We start from the raw sequence: 19,675 nt of genomic DNA, 5'->3' as shown, positions 1-19,675 counted from the left end.
AGGAGACCTTGAGCCTTGAGCCACTCCAGGACAAACATTAGGGGGATATGGGAGGGGAACTACAAGTCAGAGAAATTCAAGGGCAAGGGGATCTGTGACCCACATTCTCCAGAGGTAGTCCAAGGAGTGAGTGAGGGGGGTTCCCCCTCCCCACAACCCAGCACTGAAAGTGAGAAGAAATATCTGTGTGGGTGTGTAGGCAGAGAGTCTGAAATAGCCACATGCAGTCTGCAGAGACTGCCCTTATCCTGGTGCAGGGACAGAGGAATGTATTCTGAGCAACCAAGGAAGAGACAGCTGGTGGCCTAAAGGGGCCATGCAACTGGAACAAGGCAGGCATCACTTTGATCTGCTGATCAACCAAAAGCAAGATGGGATTGAGGACTTCTTAGTAGACGCCAGTGAGTATAAGGTAAGACACCTAGGACCAGACGCCATGCACACAGGCAGACACCCATACACACACACACACACACACACACACACACACACGACTTAATACTGAATAAGTTTTCTAGAACTTAAAGAGGACTACAGAGACAGGGGAAGAGTAAACACTTAATTGACTGCAATTAATTTTTCGACATCCAGCAGAGTAGGAGTTCACACTAGCAATTAATTTCAGGTTTAGAAGATAAAGAATGTTATTTTTCTTGTACACTACAAACAAAAGTGTAACAAATACTCAGATCCCAGGATGCCTTAGCTGCTGTGACAGGCAGGAGGAGGTGGAGAGGGGAAGGAGGGAGGGCATGTGGGCTCCGCTGCCCGGCTGCTTCCCTTCTATGGGGGCTGCATCACAAATGAGGCTCATCGTGGCTCTAGGCATGTTTACTACTCAGCAAGGCTCTCAGCCAGAGAACATAATTGATGTGCACAGAGCCGGGCTGTTGCAAGCTCATGGTGCAAGGGCCTCTATTTCAGAGAAAAAGGAATTGGGCCTCTGCCAGTCATGTACCTTTTATGCTTTCATGTGGGCATCAGTCAGACCCTGGTTTCCGTCAGACAAACCAGGAAAAATAAAACTGTCAGAATCCAGGCACGCTCTTTATTGGGACTGTTAGCTTGGTAATGGAAGGGAATGTTATTGCTCTAGGCATTTGCATAATATCTATTGATCAAGCCTCCTCCACGCTCCTATTCTTCATGCTGGGTTCTGGCAGTGGGGGAGGATTGTTTGGGTCTCACATCACACTCTTCACACTCAGGCCTGGGCACAGTCACTAACACAGTTCAAGAATAGGGCCGGAAGTCCCCTTGGTGACCAAAAGAGGCAGCCTCAGGCTGGGGCAGCAGTGTGAGACTGGGAGTTGAGGTGGCTGGGCTTTATTTACAGCTCTGCCTCCACCTTGCTGTGTGACCTTGGGCAAGCTGCCAGCCCATTCTGCTCCTGTCCGCATTCCACACTGCCTGGAATCCCTCCATTAAAGAGTCCCTCCTGGGCCAAGGTTTGATGCCCCCATTAAAATGAAAGTACTGTGGAGAGCATAAGTGGCTTCAACCATTAGCCCTGGAAAATTAGCTGTCAGTTAGATTTGTTTGCAATAGAGAGCCTTTTACTTCTGGTGGGCTGAAATGGGGGCGAGAGTGGGGAAGAGTAACTGGGGTGTTGGGACTCTCGTGCCTGGGGGTGGGGTGGGTGACATAGAGAAGGGTCCTGGCGAGTCATTATGGAATCATAGACACAGGTCCGGGAGACACAGCTTGGGTCATTGCATCCATCTCCCCACTGTGCCTGAATCCCTGTCAAATGGATGGAGGATCTTTGCATAATCCCCTCTAATAATGGGGATAAGCTACTTCAAAGCTCCAAGATATTACTGAGAAAAGGCCCTTAGCCAGCCACATATTAGTCTCAAGTTGAATGCTTTTCCCAGGTGACAGCCCTTAAAGGAATGCCTGACAGGCACACACTAAGGTCAAGAGTGTGACCTTGAAACTTCTAGATAAATAATATCCCATCCCTCCTCTGCACGGTATGCAACCCCAACAAAGCTGAGCCCCCTTGTGGCCAGTCTCAGCCTGATGTCATGCTCCAAAGAAGCATCCAACTTCAGTCTTAAAGGAAACCTCTCAGGATGTGGAGAAACGGGAACCCTCTTGCACTGTTGTTGGGAATGCAAATTGTGCAGCCACTCTGGAAAACAGTGTGGAGATTCCTCAGAAAATTAAAAATAGACCTACCCTATGACCCAGCAATAGCACTGCTAGGAATTTACCCAAGGGATACAGGAGTACTGATGCATAGGGGCACTTGTACCCCAATGTTTATAGCAGCACTCTCAACAATAGCCAAATTATGGAAAGAGCCTAAATGTCCATCAACTGATGAATGGATAAAGAAATTGTGGTTTATATACACAATGGAGTACTACGTGGCAATGAGAAAGAATGAAATATGGCCCTTTGTAGCAACGTGGATGGAACTGGAGAGTGTGATGCTAAGTGAAATAAGCCATACAGAGAAAGACAGATACCATATGGTTTCACTCTTATGTGGATCCTGAGAAACTTAACAGAAACCCATGGGGGAGGGGAAGGAAAAAAAAAAAAAAAGAGGTTAGAGTGGGAGAGAGCCAAAGCCTAAGAGACTCTTAAAAACTGAGAACAAACTGAGGGTTGATGGGGGGTGGGAGGGAGGGGAGGGTGGGTGATGGGTATTGAGGAGGGCACCTGTTGGGATGAGCACTGGATGTTGTATGGAAACCAATTTGACAATAAATTTCATATATTGAAAAAATAAAAAATAAAAAATAAAAAATAAAAAAGAAAGGAAACCTCTCAGTTGTAATGGCATTTATCCATGGGGATAAATTGTAAGAAACCCAGCAAAGTGTCTTAAAATTTCTCTCTACCCATCCATTTACCTCTCCCAAAGTCTCCATCAGCTGCTCAGAGTCTCTTCATTGACTCCTAGGCTCTCTCTTCCCCAAATTTCTTCTCAATCCTGCTAAGGAAAGAGGGAAGGGGTTAGAAAGGAAAGTAAGGAGAAGAAAAGAAGGAAAAGCTTACATTATTGCTATGTTCCAAACACTTATGACATTTAATCTTGACAAAGTAAGTATGCATACTTATCTCAGTTTTATAAGGTAGTAACAAAGACCCAAGATGTCTAAGTAAGTTGCCCAAGGTCACAGAGCAATTAAGTGGCAAACAAGGACTATGTCACAGGCCAGACCCAGTTACACTCAAAATAATTCATATCCTCCTGAGACCTGGAGAAGCAAGCCCTGGGGACCCAGGCATGGGATATAGAATAAAGCAGAAAGTACAGAGGTGACAAGATGCTAGTCACAGTTTTACCCTGATTATAAAACCTGCTCCAATTGAAGTTCAGTTTCATCTCTTTAGAAGGTTTCCTTTGTATTCCAAGTCTGATGAGAAGTCTGCACACTAAAAATGGAGATTTGCTGAACATGTAAAATTCAGGCCCTTAGTTAAATCTTTTAAGAAGACTCTTCCTGGGTTTGCCCTTAATCTTTTGTTTCCATCTAATTTTAGTGTCTAGAACTTGACTAAGGGAGTAGAGAAGGCTGTTATGAGTCTCATCCATGAGTCTGTCACAGTCTAGTTGGAAAGACTAGTAAATAAAATGACACCCTAAATGATGAATGGCGATGGGTGCTTCATACTTTGCATGCTGCTCTCTTGCTGTCATCCGTCTAGCAAAGCACTGCTCAGTCTTTGAGATACAAAGCTCAAGGGGAACCTCGGTGAAGCCTACCTTGTCCTCTGGGCTCCTCCCTTAGCAGAGCTGATCGGTCACCCCATCCTTTGTACAGATACCATGGAAAAACGTGTTAAATTATTTTACATGACTCCCTTTGACACCAGAATGTGAGCAAGTAGAGGACAGGGATGGGGTTCTCTTCCTCGGGGGATGTCTAGCACATGATATGGTATGTGAAGCCTAGTGGGCAGCAATCGATAATTATAGACTGATGATCACTTAAAGGAATACTAGATGAAATGGTACAAGTCAGAGTCTGCCCTCCAGGGGCACATGGGGGGAACTCCATACAGAGGTAACCCTCGCAGTGGGTCTTAAAGGGTGACAACATCTGGGGTTGTTGATGCTGCCAAAAGTGCAAGAGAAAGTCACCAGTGGGGAAGGTAAGACAGAATAAAAAGTCCAGAAATACGAGGATGTCTTCCCAGGGATTTCATGGTGGCCTGATTTCAAATATCCCTTCCTGTTGTCAGACACCGTTACAGCTTCAGAATGAGAGAAGATGGATGTTATTCAGAATCACAGATCGGGCCTAGTGCTCATCAGGAATAGGCGTGTGAACGGGGCTGCCCAAAACGATAACTGGAGTTTGAGACACAAAGAAGGCATGAGGTGACAACAACCCAACACGAAGAAAAAGGCCCAGCCATGTTGAAGCCCTTAAATTCACTTTGACAGTTCAACAAACATTTGCAGAAATCTTGCCAGGGCCAGGAGGGTTACCCAACATCCGAGCCCCTTCCCAACCCCTCTGCTCTCGTTCCTTCTCCTGAGGTCTGTTTTTTGTAACAGCTGGTCAACTGGACATAGGGCTAGGCACATCAAAACTTGCTTTCAGACAGGATTTTTAGGGCAGTGAATATACTCTGTGTGATACTATCTATAATGCTGGTTCCATTTTATTATATATTGGTCCGAGATCCTGGGACATACATCATCAAGAGAAAATCCTAATGTAAACCATAGACTTTAGGTGATTATGATGTGTCAGCATTTTCATTAATGGTAACAAATGTACCACTCCAGTGGGAGACGTTCATGATGGAAGAGGCTGTGCATATGTGAGGGCAGGGGGTATATGGCAATTCATTGTACTCCTGCTCAATTTTGCTGTGACCCTAAAACTGCTCTAAAAATAAAGATGTTATAAAATAACACAAAAACTTCCTCTCAGGAAATCCAAAGAAAGAATGAAAGACCCACAATCTACCCATGCAGACACGTTCTTGTACATTCAGTGACCAGCTCTGGCGATTCTGTTTGATGGTAACACTTGCTGCTTCTAAGGACGGAGTTGAGTGAGTGGAAGTCAAGAGTAGGTGGAAGGTGGCTTTCTTATTTTTAGTTTTTATTCTTCATATTGAAATATGAAGTCTAATCCTGTGCACACATTACCAATATCAGTTTAATGAATGTTCACAAACTGAGTATACCTATGTAACCAGAACCCAAATCAAGAAACAGAGCACCACTGGTTTCCCCTGATCTCCTTCCACCACCTTCTAGCCCCCACCCCTCACCTCCGCCAAGGGTAATCCCAGAAGCAGAGGAGAGCTTCCCCTTATTGTATATTCCAGATGAAGCCTTACAGTAGGCATGCGTTTTATGTGTGGCTCCTTTGGCACAGCATTCTGTTCAAGAGATTCGTCAACATTGTTGCACATATTGTAGACCCTTCACACTCTTTATTGAATGGCTCCACTGTATGAATATAGCACAATTTATTTCTCCATTCTACTCGTGATGGCCATTTGGGTAATTTCCAGTTTAAAGCTATTATGAATAGTGCTGCCTTGAACATTGTGAGACATCTATTTTTATTATTTGTACTGCTTGAATTGTGTATTGTGTGCTGGTGTTACTCTAAAAAATGTTTTAAAAATACCTCCCAGGGCATTTTAGCTGGGATCAGAAAATTAGCTTCTTCCCTGCTGACAAGTAGGCAGAAAAAAAAAATACTAATAATGGTTCCTATTTACTGAATGTTTACTCAGCCAACTCTTCACAAAACAAAGAACTATTTACATGTATTTTCTCATTTAATCCTACAAATTGCCTGCGCTATGGATGTTTTCATTACTCCCACTGTAGACCTGTGGAAACTGATGCTGACAGAGGTTACATGACTTGCTCCAAACCATAGTGCCCGTGAGTGGAGAAGCCAACACAAAGCAGGTCCCTGCCTCTGGAGCTTGTGCAGTCAGCCTCCACGTCCGCTGGGCAGGGCTGGGGGCTCGGGGACCTGTCAGACATGGGGAGGTGGGGCTCAAACGGCAGCAGCTCCAGCTGGCAGCCTGGCCCAGTGCAAGAGTAGGAATTGTTCTCTCTCCCTCTTTGTGTCCTCATTAATCAAATCTTTGAAGATGAAAGAGAGTGAGATTGGATTTTTGTTAAGATGAAAGGAAGGAATCTGTTCCCATCTGGTACCTTCAAAACTCTCCTATGTAAGCCAGCAGGGAGCCCTTCAGTGCAACCTGTCTGGCAGTTTGAAAATTCCCCAAGAATGCCGGAAAAATTTGGCAAAGTCACAAGCAATCTGGATCCACCAGCACTTGGGCATAAAGGAAAGATCAGGGGTCTAAGGTCCGCAGTAAGGGTCGGCCAGCTTTATCTAAACATTTTACGCTTTGGGGGCCATATGATCTCTGTCTCAGTCACCGAGTTCAGCTGGTGTAGCAGGAAAGCAGCCATGGACAATATGTGAGCAAATGGGCATGGCTGTGTTCCAATAACCTTGTGGATACTGCGATTTGAATTTCATATCATTTTCATGTGCCACAAAATGTTTTCACTCTTGTAATGTTGTTCAATTATTAAAACATTTGAAAAACCATTCTTAGTTTGAAAGCTCTACAAAATCAAGTGGCAGGGTCTAAGTACCTGGGTGTGAGTCCTGGCTCTGGTGCTTATCATTTGTGTGGCTTTCAACACGTTACTTAAATTCTTATCACTTCATTTCTCTCTTGGGGAAGTGAGCAGAGCAGGGACCATGCATTCAAAGCCTCCTTTGTGACCGGCACCGAGATTCATGCTTTGTGTGCTTTACTCAATTTAATCTGCATAATGACCACAAGATACAGAAATTATATTATTGCCTTCCTTTGGACAATTACGGTGACGGAAAGAGATTATGTGTAAATTATGCCTGACCTGGTCTCCACTGTTGATGGAGGTTAATCCTTATCACATGCAGAAGTCCGTATGTTGGTTCAGTGATAGTGTCCCAGCTTCTCTAAGATTCTGTGATTTTTCTGAGTGTCTATAGTCGTCCTGCACCTTAGATGGAATCATTTCATCTAATTAGAATTATTCTATTCAATTAGAAATCTATAAAAGTCCAATTTACACTCCAAATTTCACTGAACCCAAACTTGAATGCAGACTCTCAATGGTCACTGATTCTATTTATGTGTAGGGTAGAGAGTTTGGCTCAGATACACTTATACAAACACTGCATTAAATAAACTAATGCATGTTAAATTTTTTAATGTTTATTTTGGAGAGGGAGAGACAGAATGCAAGTGGGGGAGGGGCAGAGAGAGTGGGAGACATAGAATCTGAAGCAGGCTCCAGGCTCCAAGCTGCCAGCACAGAGCCCTATGTGGGCTCGAACCCACGAACCATGAGATCACTACCTGAGCCGGAGTCGGATGCTTAACCGACTGAGCCACCCAGATGCCCTTAAACTAACGTATGTTAAATCCTTCACGCAACGCCAAAGGCGGTCAGCCAAAAATTTGTCTCCACCCTCTGCCCAGACTCAGAGAGCTATTTTTGGGGAAAAGGGAATGTCACCTAGAAAGATGAGGCCAAGGCCTTATAAAATGCACTGGAACTAACAGGCCAAGGCAGTAGGGTGTCCAGTGTATGAGTACTAGCTCTGAAGCCCAGGCAGCTCTCTTATTCCCAGGCTGATCCCTGTTTCTGCCTTAATCAATCACCCACTAGGCTAGGCATTGCTCTCATCTCACTGTGCTATTCTAGTGACCAACCGTGGCCCAAATCCTCCAGCTTTCTTCTGGCCCTGTGATTTGGTTCTGCTCCCTTCCTCTGCATGCTTGCTCCTATCTTCTGTCCCCTCTGAGCTTTGGCTCCATTCCCCACTCAACACAGACAACTCATTTTTGCCCCAATATATTATGCCACAGCTCAGACTCTTTTCGATAACTCTGACCTTGAACACCTCAGCTTGCCTTGTAAGTGATTCTCAACTGGAGGCAGTCCTGGGGCATTTAGAAATGTTTGGGCATTTGGAACTATCACACAATCCAGGGATGCCACATTTTCTGCAATGCACAGTATGGTCTAGCCCAACAAAGAATTGCCCCATAAACAGCATCTTTGCTGTTCAGCAAAACAATGGCCCTATCTCCGAACCTTCATCACAACTAGTATTTCTTGGTGTTCTATTCTCTCAAGTATTGGCTTGGTTGTATTCACCTTGTGAGCCAATCACTTAATTTAATTAGCACTGTCTTCATAGTGGATGCCAAATGTATTAAATTAACTAGATAAATTAACAAGCATGCATTATAGAAAATAACATAGACGGTCTTTACTGTAGATCAAGTTTAAACAAAGGCTGAGCCTCCTATTTATCAATTTTTTTCAGAAAACTATCTTCCAGAAAATTGGGTAGGAGCTCGGGACTGGGCTAGGAGCTAAGATCCTAGATTATGCAGAGGCAGCCTTTAAAGACTCTCTCTAGACAATGAATGGTCGTGCGTCTCTTCCTGCCCTATCTCCTGTTGCATGTTGAGTTCTTTGGGAGACAGATGCTGCAACAGAATTAAGCATGCAAAAATTGGAGGGGATATAACATCTATGAAAAGCAAAGGGAAGAAGAAAGATTATAAGAGGACCCATTGGAATATGATGACAACCTTACAGTTTCTACCAGCTCACTGTAGGACTCCCATGCTAGATGGAAATGACTAGACCCTTTTACTCACACCTTGCCCAGTCCTTGGCAGAGCTTGTACTACTAATAGAGTGATCTCAACTAGGAAGCTGGGACAGACCCCGAGGAATCTAACAGCTGGAGGATGCCAGAAAACCACACTCTCCACAGTTGGACAGTGAGGTTTTTCTTCAAGAGGGATGTGAGCAGCCTGTCTCCATGTCTGCCTCACCTCTTTATGTGTAAGTCTGACCCTTTTTGCAGCAGGATGAAATGAGAACCAAATATTTCTTATTACAATTTACAGCTTTCGTGCCAACCTGCTGCAACTCAGCCTTTGGGCAAGAACTGCAAAGAAAAAAAACCCATTAAAAGAATTCTTCTCTTGGATAACTGCAAATGGAACTCCTCCCCTTCTCTTGGATATTTAAAAATGCAAGACCATTGATGGGATGGATGGAAGACCATTCTTACTAGGAAAGCAAACTCTCAGTAAAGGAGGAAACAAGTTGTCTATGTCTTGTATTTACACCCAGAGTCAGTTTGATCCTCACGTTGTGCAATGGTGATGATGTACTGTCATGCCTCCAGAAGTTTCCCCCTAAAGTGGAGTGAGGAGGAGAAATGGCAGCAACTCAGTGCCTTATTTGTCCTCACTTCAAGGAAACGTATGCTCTTGCTGAACCTGATGTTTACACATATGAATATAAGAGTTCTTCACCACCCAGCAATACCAATGACCCACACTGGCCAGTTGGCCTCAAGTGTTGAGATTCTTGCCTTTGCACACAATGGAAGCAGAGAATAGGTTTTAGGATGACTTGTGTTCCTTTAATCAGGCACATGATTTTTATTTGTTCAGTGGACCAATGGAAAAAGGGAGGCACTAGCGACATTCATGACTTATTAAGACTAACTGAAAATCTCAGGAACAGCTTTCTGTGAAGAGAGTGGTCTGATGAGAATGGATGTGATGGTTATTTACCTAATTGAGCAGTAATGACTGAGGTGCGGGCCACTTTCCCAGGATTAATAAAGAGCTGGGGAGTTGACAGTTTGGGCCATTAAGCTCAGCCTGTACTTAATCTTGGTGAAGGGCACAGTGCCAGGATCATATTAGTATTGTAAAATGAGTCTAAAACTTAGAAACACAAGAACTACCTTTTTGAGAAATAATTTTAATTGGCAGTTAAGCACCTGACAGGTTGGGTAATGCAAATTCCATCAATAAACAAATTTTTACATAAAGTCTTCAAATCTTGTTCCATTTAGAGAGTCCTTAAGCATTTGGTTGTTAAAAGAGAGAGAGAAAGAGAAAGAGAAGGACTCTTAGCAATATCAAAAACGTTTTCATGTGCAACCACAAGCAAACAATTACCACCTCCCTTGCTTTAAAAACAAAACAACCACACCAGAGACGTTGAGTTGAGCTGGAAGCATTGTATACCCTGGAGATTCACTGTTGACATTGCCATCTACAGTGTCCTCCAGGAAAACCAAAGCACCTCTCGTCCATAACACCATAGCTGAAGCTAAAATAACCTTACATTGTCAGAAATGTCAAAGTCATTGTTAAAATTGTTTGTATTCAGTAGTCCTCTTATCCAGTGTGACAAATGCTCATGTACTACTCATTTGCCAAAAAAAGTTATTCGGCTTGCTAAGTGTTCATTATTCCTGTAGTCCTGCTTTGTAAGGGAAAATATGAACATCAGCTGAGAGCAAGGAGAACCTAAGAAATGGTGCTGCAACTCATTCTCTATGTAGGTGAATCCCTCACTAGTGGCCTTGCATTTTCAAGAGCTTTGCAAATCTGTTCAGTTGGCCATTTCCTCCTTTATCTTGCAAGTACTGAGTATCTCACAAGACAACCTGAAAAAAGATGAGGCTATAAACATGAGTGAGGCACAGCCACTACTAATCAGGAGCTTACCATCTAGCAGAGATCTCAGAATCTAGAGAGCTCTTTTAGAATTCTGCTTGGGGATCAAAATTTCCAATCACATTCCTCCTTCCAGCATCTTGACTCCAAAATCATTACCTTAATCTACTTTGAAGGACACAGTTAATGGGACTCAGTCTGCTCTGTGAAACCACATCTGCTGAGGCAGCCAATCAAGCAACAGCAGTGATAATGTCGCCATTCATTTACCAGAAAGTTACCACGCTCTTACCATGTAATAAGAAGATGTTAGGGTCTGGAGACATGATGGCACATTAAAAAAAATCTTTATCCCTCATAACAAAATTAGAGAGAAGTACAAAAAATAAATGTGTTCATGTGTCATGGTACTTTGATGGTAAGCTAGGGAGAGGCCCAGAGGAGGTAATCAACCAATCCCGGTATGTAGAAAAGGCTTCATAAAGGTGGTAACCTTGAACTAAACCCAGAGGAGTTAGGATATCCTTAAGCAGAGGTGCATAAAGAAACTCCCAAGCGAAGGGAGCAACATGAAGAAAGGGGCTGGCAGAATGAATGGCCAAGGAATGGTCAAGGAACAGTAAGGGTCTCCCATAGAAGGTCTGTTGGCTGCATCTTCTTTATGCTTTACTGGACTAACCAACAGTCTCCATCCTTCACACACCCTGACTAACTAGCTCCCACAACTAGCAGGATAGTCCCTAAGAAGCTGTCCATTTCTGCTCCCACTACTTAGGTTATAGGAGTCCCAGGGGTCTGTTCCCAAACCAGTTTATGCCAGTTGTTCTCATTATTACAACTATATAATGGACATAAACAACATGAAAGGGTTGTTTCTGTGAAAATTAAGTTGGATACATTGGAAAGACTTTTTTTTTTTCCTGAGTCACTAAAAGAAGCAATAGAATTAAGCACAGGGAATGTAACTATAAAAGAATGAAAAGGATTATAAAAATCTCTACAATGAGATTCTGCCTCAAATTGCTTCGCTGGTATCTCAAGTTTTCCAATTTAAAGAAAACAAAACTGGAAATCATAAAAGATGCATTATGGATGTATTTTCTGCACACAAAAGAAAGATGATGCATAAAATCAAATAAAACTCTTGGCCCTACATTAAAGAAATGGATAAATACATGCACATTAATGTTTTATATAAAAATGTTTTAAGATGGGGTTGTGTGTGTGCTTCCTTTTTTTAACCAACGTTTTGATCAATTAACCAGCTGTCAGTATAACTGCTGGTGGAAAGGGTTTCCCTTATGGTATGAATTTGTAATAGGACCAGAAAAGATCAGACCTAAGAGGTAGGCAGGAAGGCTCCAAAAGTCACAGTAGGACGATTTGTAGTTTATACTGTAGAGCAGGAGGGGGGGGGGGGGAGGAAAACTGTAGCCCTCCCACCAAATCCAGCCTGCAGCCTATTTTTATAAACAAAGTTATTATTGGGACACAGCTATGTTTGTTCAGTTAGAGGACAGTCTATGGCTGCTTCCACTCTATGGTGGCAGAACTGAGGAGTTGTTACAGAGACAGTGTGAAGGTATACATGAAGGTTTAGTTTATGCCTTCAGGAAAGGTATGAAATCATGCCCTCCTGTCTAGTTACCTCTCAACAAAAACCTTAGGCCACTGTGTGACCAAATACTGTTGCCCCAGAGCACAGGGAAATACACAGAAACAAACAATAAAAAACCCTCAACTCTTGGGGATGGTGGCATACAATGGCTGGCCCCGGGTACCACACCAATTCCATGAGAAGTCACCTACTACTAGGGGAAGGGCATAAAACTCTCCCACACAAGACTCACCACATAGATATAAAGCAGAAGTTCGACAGTCATGGTGGAGAAGGAACTGGAGTGCTGAGAAGGTCCCAACCCCATGGCCCAGATGCACAGGTGGATATAAGAGGCTGAGCTTAGGCAAAGTAGAACCCTCCAGCCAGCAGCTTAGCAAGCACTGAGCAACAAGAGGCAGCAGTGTTACAGGAATGCAGATGCAGATGAGGGGAGAGAATGGATTATTAGAACACCCCACGCCCCAGCTCCCACCATCACTGAACACTCAAAGAGGAATTTGAGGCATAGGGGTTGCAAGTGACCATAACAACAACATCGGTAACCAGTAGGAAAATGCAAATTGAAGCTAGGGCCTTATAGCCCAACAATCTCACTCCTGGGTATTTACCCCAGGGAAAAGAAAACCTACATTCACACAAAATCTTATACGTAGATGTTCGTAACAGCTTTATGTGGAATTGCCAAAAACTGGGAACAACCCAAGTATAATGAACTTATTATCCTCCCGTATTCTCAAGAGGCACCACCATCTCCCACAAACACCCAAGCCAGGACCCATAATACAGTGTAGACTTCTCTCTTTGCCTCCCATTTAAAACATCTATCACTCAGTCCCCAAGTCCTCCTAATTTTACCTTATAAAGTATACCTCAAATCTGCATCCTTCTCTATATCTCAATTCCTATTTGACATACCCCAGGTACTACTTATCTCTTTCCTGAACTTTTGCACATTTCCCTAACAAGTGTAGTGTAAAATCTAGCACTGGACCTCCCAAACTGATCCCCCAACAGTAACTAAAGAAATCTATTTGAAACAGGTGTTTGAACACATCAACATTCAATTGCTCCCACAGTACACAGGGGAAAAAGTGCAAGAGTTCCTTTAACTGGCACCAGAGACCCTAAATGGCCCAACTCTTGTCTCTGCAGCCCCATTTCGTGCCGCTTGGAAGCTCCTACTTCAGACTTCAGCAACTACAAACTGATGTTGTTTCATATACACAAGCCACGGAATCTCTCACCTCACTTTTTCTCGCCACAACTTTGCTCATGGTGTCATCCCTGTCTAGAATCAGTGTCCTTCACCCCCTTTCCATGCGACCCCTTCATACTGACCCTTCAGGGTTCAGTTCAGGTGTCCCCTCTTTCTTGATTTCTCCCCACTCCACCCATATCTGTGCTCCAACTGGGAACCCACACTCATACTTGCAAGAAGGCATCAAAGGGGCAGTAATGCCTGCAGGGAGTCTGTTTTGGCTTTTCTGAGTATTTCAGCTTCCTAGGATCTCTCACTGAAGAAATTTCAAGAAACAGGAGTAATAGTGGGGAAGTGATTAAGACTTTTAAAGTGCACCCTTTGTTCCCAAGGTCCTGTTAATTACCATTTAAGAAAGGTTTATTTGCAATGTATTCAATTACTTAGGTGACTAAATAGCTTTTTACCGATCAGATCCAGCAGCATTTGCTTAATAGCAACAAATGCTGTGGCCCAGGCTTCACTGATAGTCTACTCCTAGATATGGGCTCATTAAAGACTGAGCTCCAGGAGAAAAAAGAAATGTTACTGGGGGTACAATATAATTGTTAATGTATCACTTCAGTTCAGAAAAACATAAGTTTAGGGATTTTCCCCATTATTCTTTATTTAAAGAATACGTAGGGGTGCCTGGGTGGCTCAGTCGGTTGAGCGTCCAACTTCAGCTCAAGTCACGATCTCACAGTTTGTGAGTTCCAGCCCCACGTCTGGCTCTGCACTGAGGGTGCAGAGCCTGCTTGGGATTCTCTCTCTCTCCCTCTTTGTCTGCCCCTTCCATGCTCTCTCTCTCTCTCTCTCTCTCAAAAATGAATAAATAAACTAAAAAAAAAAAAAAAAGAATATGTAAAACAAAAGAGAATATCCAAGGAACTTCAATTGGCCCAATCCACTCACACATCCAGTCCATTCCTGCCAGGAAACCCTTCATGAGATTTCTATTAATCAGGTCATAACCCACGACTCTCAAGACGCTGCTCAAATCTGACCTTCTCAGAACTTCTCTGATTTCTCTAATCTTTGACACTTTTGTTGTAGTTCCCATGTGCTTGTCCATGCTCTAATTGTCATCTACAGAGAAACAAAAAGGAAAAGACAGACAGGCATAAGACTGGGAGGGCCCAATACCTTACATGACAGACCCTACCTTGTGAATGGTCAAAGGAAGCTCCTGGAAAAAAGAGGACATGTCAGCTAGATATTGAAAGGTAAATAATAATTCAACAGACTGACAAATGGAAGAAGGCAATTTCAAGAAGATGGAATGCATGTCTGAAAAGATGAATGTGTGATCACTATGGTGTTCAATATAAAAATGCCAGGTGGTTACTTAGCAAGAGGTAAGTCTTAGCAAGTCTTTATGCTAAGTTGGGAGCTCAGCCTTTATCTTGTTTACAATACAGATCCTGAAAAGGAAGATTTACCATCACAGTTCTCTAAAGGTATAAAAGCAAATCCTATGGGTGGAGTGACCCTACAAATAGAGGAGGCTGAGAGAAAAATCAGGGCAACCAGGACAGGGAATGAGGGCATGGGAGGAAGAATTGTGCCTGTATATTGGTCTAGGGATTAAAGGAGAACAGATAGAACAAGAATTGGGGAGGGAAAAGGAGGGGAGGGGAGGGGAGGGGAGGGGAGGGAAAAGGAGGAAAAAAACCAGTGTGGTGAAGACTAGACACTAACATCCAGTCTGGGTTACAAGTCTGACTTTAGCTGTAACTTGTTACACAATCTTAGAAAACATTTTAATCACATGAAGTTTGCCTATCTCTCAAATGAGGAATTTATAGTTTTTTGTTAGATTAAAAAATCTTGAGATACTTTAAATACTTAAAATATTGACAAAGATATAATGACTGCTTAGTAACATTCCTTAGGATCATGCTCCGTGTTGTACAGAAACCTGGATTGAGAGTAATAATTCTCCTTTGAACAATGAAGCCGACTCTAGTTACAGGAGATGTCACCATGGGGGGAAGCTGGGTGATGGGTACGTGACGACTCTCTGTGCTATTTTTGCAACGTCTTGTGAGTCTTTAATTATTTCAAAATAAAAATTGATTTTATTTATTTTAAAAAAATGTTTATTTTGAGAGAGAGAGAAAGAGTGTGAGTGGGGGAGGGGTAGAGAGAGCTGGAGAGAGAGAATCCCTAGCAGGCTCCATGCTGTCAGTGCAGAGCCCCATGTGGGGCTTGATCTCACCCACTGTGAGATGATGACCTGAGCTGAAATTAAGAGTCAGATGCTTACCTGACTGAACCACCCAGGAACCCAAGTTTAATTTTTAAAAAGCCATAAATGCCTTTTCCAAACCATAGAGACAATTTATTTGACAAATACGTTCTGAGCACCTACGACATGCCATCCCCTGCTCTGGATGCTAGCCTCCCTTCTGTTCTCATTCTCCAGCATGCACAGAAGTAATTAACCAAGTGACAGTGCCATTTTCAGTTTTTGTTACTCCTCTTTAACAGAAACACAGTAATAAAAATAAACCATTGGAAATGAAATCATGAGCGGCCTACTCCAAAATAGGAGTTTCTTTTGTGGTTTAGCTGTTCAGCTTTCCGAGAGCCTGAACTCAACCAAATGGATACCCTTCACTTCTAAGTAAGGTTCTGCCCACTCTTCTGTCTGAGCAGAAATGCACAGAAACCACAGATTCTCTCCCATAAAACCTGGCAGTGTTTCTCAACAAAGGCAGGATTAGAATGTTGATCTGAACAGTTTCGTAGAGGGTATAGTTCGTATGTCATGCAGGACAGAGTTGACACTTGCTTTATCTTTGTGCAGCCTGAAGCCAGGGTGTGTGTCTTCATGACCATACTAACGCCTCGATTTCAGCCCCCACGCACCCTCCCACCACAGCAGGACAGAGCAGTCTACAGCCTCAAAAATCTGCACAACCCTACACTGAGAGCCTGCTGCAGTATGCTTAGCACATCTAGCCCCATTCACTAATTATCTACAGTCAATCATAAAATAATGAGTAAATTACCTGTGTTCTACCCATCCTCTTCTCTTCCTTCACTGTATAAACCCAGCTCTGCCTCCATCAGCTGATCACAGCCAATTACTCTGACCACAGCTGTGACTTCTCTTCTTGACTGCTAGTCCCTGGACCAACGAGTCCAAAGTGTCTTCGTGTCAGCCATCACTTTCAGTTCGAGGGGACCCTTGCTATGACCCCCGGCAGGTTTGCAACTTCCTTTTGGGACTAGGACCTCCAGCCTGCAGAGCAGAGAGGTATACACAGTGCCCCCCCCAGGGGTTCACTGGGAGTAATATGCAGTGTGACCATTCCCACCTCTACCCCTTGGTTCTCAGGCATATGTATATCTCCTGTTAGTGACACAGCACCATAAAGAGAGCTCTGATTTAATGCATATGCAGCATTTTGGAGGATGGGATTCCATGCTTTCAGAGTATTGCCACTAAGCTGGCACTTTGTGCCTTTACTAGTGCATCCCAGTGCTCCAGGAAGACAGCTGTGCTGGGTGGTGCACTGTGTGACATAAATAGATTCTATGATCCATGGTGCAAGCCTATATCCCCTTCACAATGAAGTGGGTTTCCTGATCAGATACTGTGTTATGCGGGATTCCATTCTAGTTGGGCAATCAGAAATCCTCTAGAGATTGGTGAATGGTGTTGACTACAACTCAGAGGTCAGGGAAAGCATGTTCATACTCAGAATAAGTATACGCTGGGAAGATGGACAGCTGGCCCTTGCAATATTGAAGGGTCCAATGTAGTCAGCTTGTCACAAAGTAGCTGGTTGATCTTCTTAAGAAATAGTGTCATACTGGGGCTCAGTGTTGATCTCCACTGTTGGTAATTCAAAGACATTTAAATACAGCAATAGCTAGATTGGCCATGATAAGGGGTAATTCATCATGTTGTCCAATGAGTAGTCTTGCTGTCTGCCACTATTATGAGGAAGCAGATATGGAGTTATTCCAAATGCTAAGTATATTAGTATAAATTAAACATTCAGGGAATGGGGAAATGAATAATGGAGGGTCTGCAGATCTAGTGAACCATTCCATTTCAACTAGGATTCTATTTGTTACCTGGCCCCAAAGATTCCACTCTTATAGTCGGGCCAAAATGACACTTCAGGTCTCTAGGTATCATGTCAACATAGAGCCTGTGCCTCAGTACTCAAAATGTCTGTATATTCTTCTTTCCCCAGTGTACAGTCACACAAATAAGTGACCATAGGTCCCTTTGGGGAAGGACTAGAAGAATTATTACAGTGCAGCCTTACCATGTATAATAAGACCAGGCTCTATGACCACCTTTCCTACATCCACTCTAGCATAGTTGGAAGCTTCTTTGTAATGCAGGTGCTCCTCTCACCAGTACATTCTTGATGAGTGATGTGTCTTCTGAGTCCTTCCATGGAATATAATTCTCTGGTGGGTCTTCTGGCTTTACATAATATATCCATTATAGCATGCACACTTTACTTGGCCTTTTTATTTTTATTTTTTCTGCTGTCTGCCGGGGCAACTCAGGCATTTCTCTTTTGCCTAGGAAAGACCAGCACTTTCTCCAGACTTCTAAGAGCTACCCTGGCAATGAATTTGCCTTGCCTCTTGGGTCTTTGACAGAGTGTTATATCCCATGTTCCAAGGAAGTGACTCTAAGTCAATGAATTCTTACTTATCCTGTTTTAAGTACCAGCCCTATCCATCAATTAGCAGAGAATCCCTACAGCACTGTTTTGAGAATGATTCTGGATCACATGATCAATTAGTGATATGTCATGGAAGGGTGAGAGGGAGCTTCTAGACATATATTTTACCATTTCTGATATAGATATCTACACAACTTTCAATCTAAGTACAGAAATGACTAGAGATAACCACAGCAGCCTAAAGTCTCTGACTTTGGTCTCAAATCTTGGCCTCAGTTCCTCTGTTCTTTAGCCAATTAAGTTAATGAAATTGATAGATCATGCACTTGATTTTTTCCAGGCATAGATGTTGAAAGGGGAAAGGAGAAGAAAGAAAAGAAACCTGGAGTGAAAGTGGAGTGCTGTCATTGCTGGTAGGGAGGTAACAAGAGGTCGACATTATAAAACAGTGGGTACAAGAAGAGGGATTTTGAGGGGCTTCTTAAAGATAAATATTTTCCTTTTCTCAATTTTTCCCTTATCGATCCTCACACAGTCCTTATTTTGGTACAGATCTAAACCCCCTTAAAACTCCTCTTCTGTGACTTAAAAGGTCAACTGTATGGTTACCAAAATCATTTTAGTCATTACCAAAATCCTTCCAAGGTGGTTACATCTGAGTGGTAACAAGACCTAATAATAAAAGTCAATGAACTCCTGCCTTGCCTTATTTTTCCTTAATGGCCACCTGATAAATCAGAAGGAAAAAAAAATCTCCCTAGGAATTGATTTCTATTGTGGCAAGGCTGGAAATTTGAAAGAGACTAAAGTTAACCACTTGCATGTTTTTGTTAGACTCTTTCACAGGACTGGTTAACATCTTGACAGATATCATTTGGCGATTCACTGGAGATTTTATGGCACCTGATCTCGTTTGCCGAGTGGTCCGCTATCTGCAGGTATGTAGCCCTTTAAAAATATGAGGCAAAGTGACAAGTAGTTTTTGGAGTCTTCACAAGGAAAATAATATAGAACTAAACACTTCCACACAATGAACTGCTCACTTTCTCCTAGTTGGAAGGATAAGCCAAATTGGTAAGATTTTTAAATTTCTTTTTTGCTAAAAATAATTAATATATAAAGCAAACATAAATAAGCATTAATAAGAACATAAATATTCACATTTTAAATTGGGGGGGCGGTAAATATGAAGGACTTTGACATATTCTGGCTTTCTTGGTCCATTCAGGCTACTGTAAAAATACCACAGAGTAAGGGTCTTACAAAAACAACAAACATTCATTTCTCACAGTTCTGGAGGCTGGAAGTTCAAGATCAGTGTGCCAGCAATTGTCAGGTGAGGGCCCTCTTCCAGGTTACAGACTTCTCATGGCAGACGGAATAAGGGACCTCTGCCAGGCCTTGTTTATAAGGGCACTAATCCCACTCATTCATGAGGGCTCCACCCTCATAACCTAACCACCTCCCAAAGGCCTCACCTCCTACCATCATCACACTGGGCATTAGGATTCATATGAATTTTGGTGGGATACAAACATTCAAAGTTATTTTTTTGTTTGTTTTTTGGTTTTTGTTCCTTTAATTTTTTCCTCCTGAAACTAACACAACACTGGCTACTGTTTTTTTTTTTTTTTTTTTTTATTT

General features: G+C 42.8%; 1 protein-coding gene across 3 annotated transcripts in view; it reads left to right on the top strand.

The window, feature by feature from the left end:
• Positions 1 to 206: 206 nt before the first annotated feature.
• Positions 207 to 19,675, top strand: part of NPSR1 (neuropeptide S receptor 1) — a 75,651-nt gene continuing 56,182 nt past the window's right edge. The window contains exons 1-3 of one of the 3 annotated variants that reach the window (XM_086683566.1): positions 207 to 412; positions 18,372 to 18,444; positions 18,866 to 18,969. In XM_086683566.1, coding sequence (XP_086539692.1) covers positions 18,928 to 18,969 — 42 coding nt within the window. In that variant the 5' untranslated portion in view covers positions 207 to 412; positions 18,372 to 18,444; positions 18,866 to 18,927. Of the gene's footprint in view, positions 413 to 18,371; positions 18,453 to 18,865; positions 18,970 to 19,675 lie in introns of all 3 variants that reach the window. The other 2 variants (XM_086683560.1, XM_086683573.1) reach the window with 2 other exon arrangements.

The sequence above is a fragment of the Puma concolor genome, chromosome A2, assembly GCF_028749965.1.
Source record: "Puma concolor isolate L17-30 chromosome A2, mPumCon1.1.hap2, whole genome shotgun sequence".
Lineage (NCBI taxonomy): Eukaryota > Metazoa > Chordata > Mammalia > Carnivora > Felidae > Puma > Puma concolor.
Note: the sequence above shows the minus strand (reverse complement) of the source record. Positions and strands in the feature narration are given on the sequence as shown.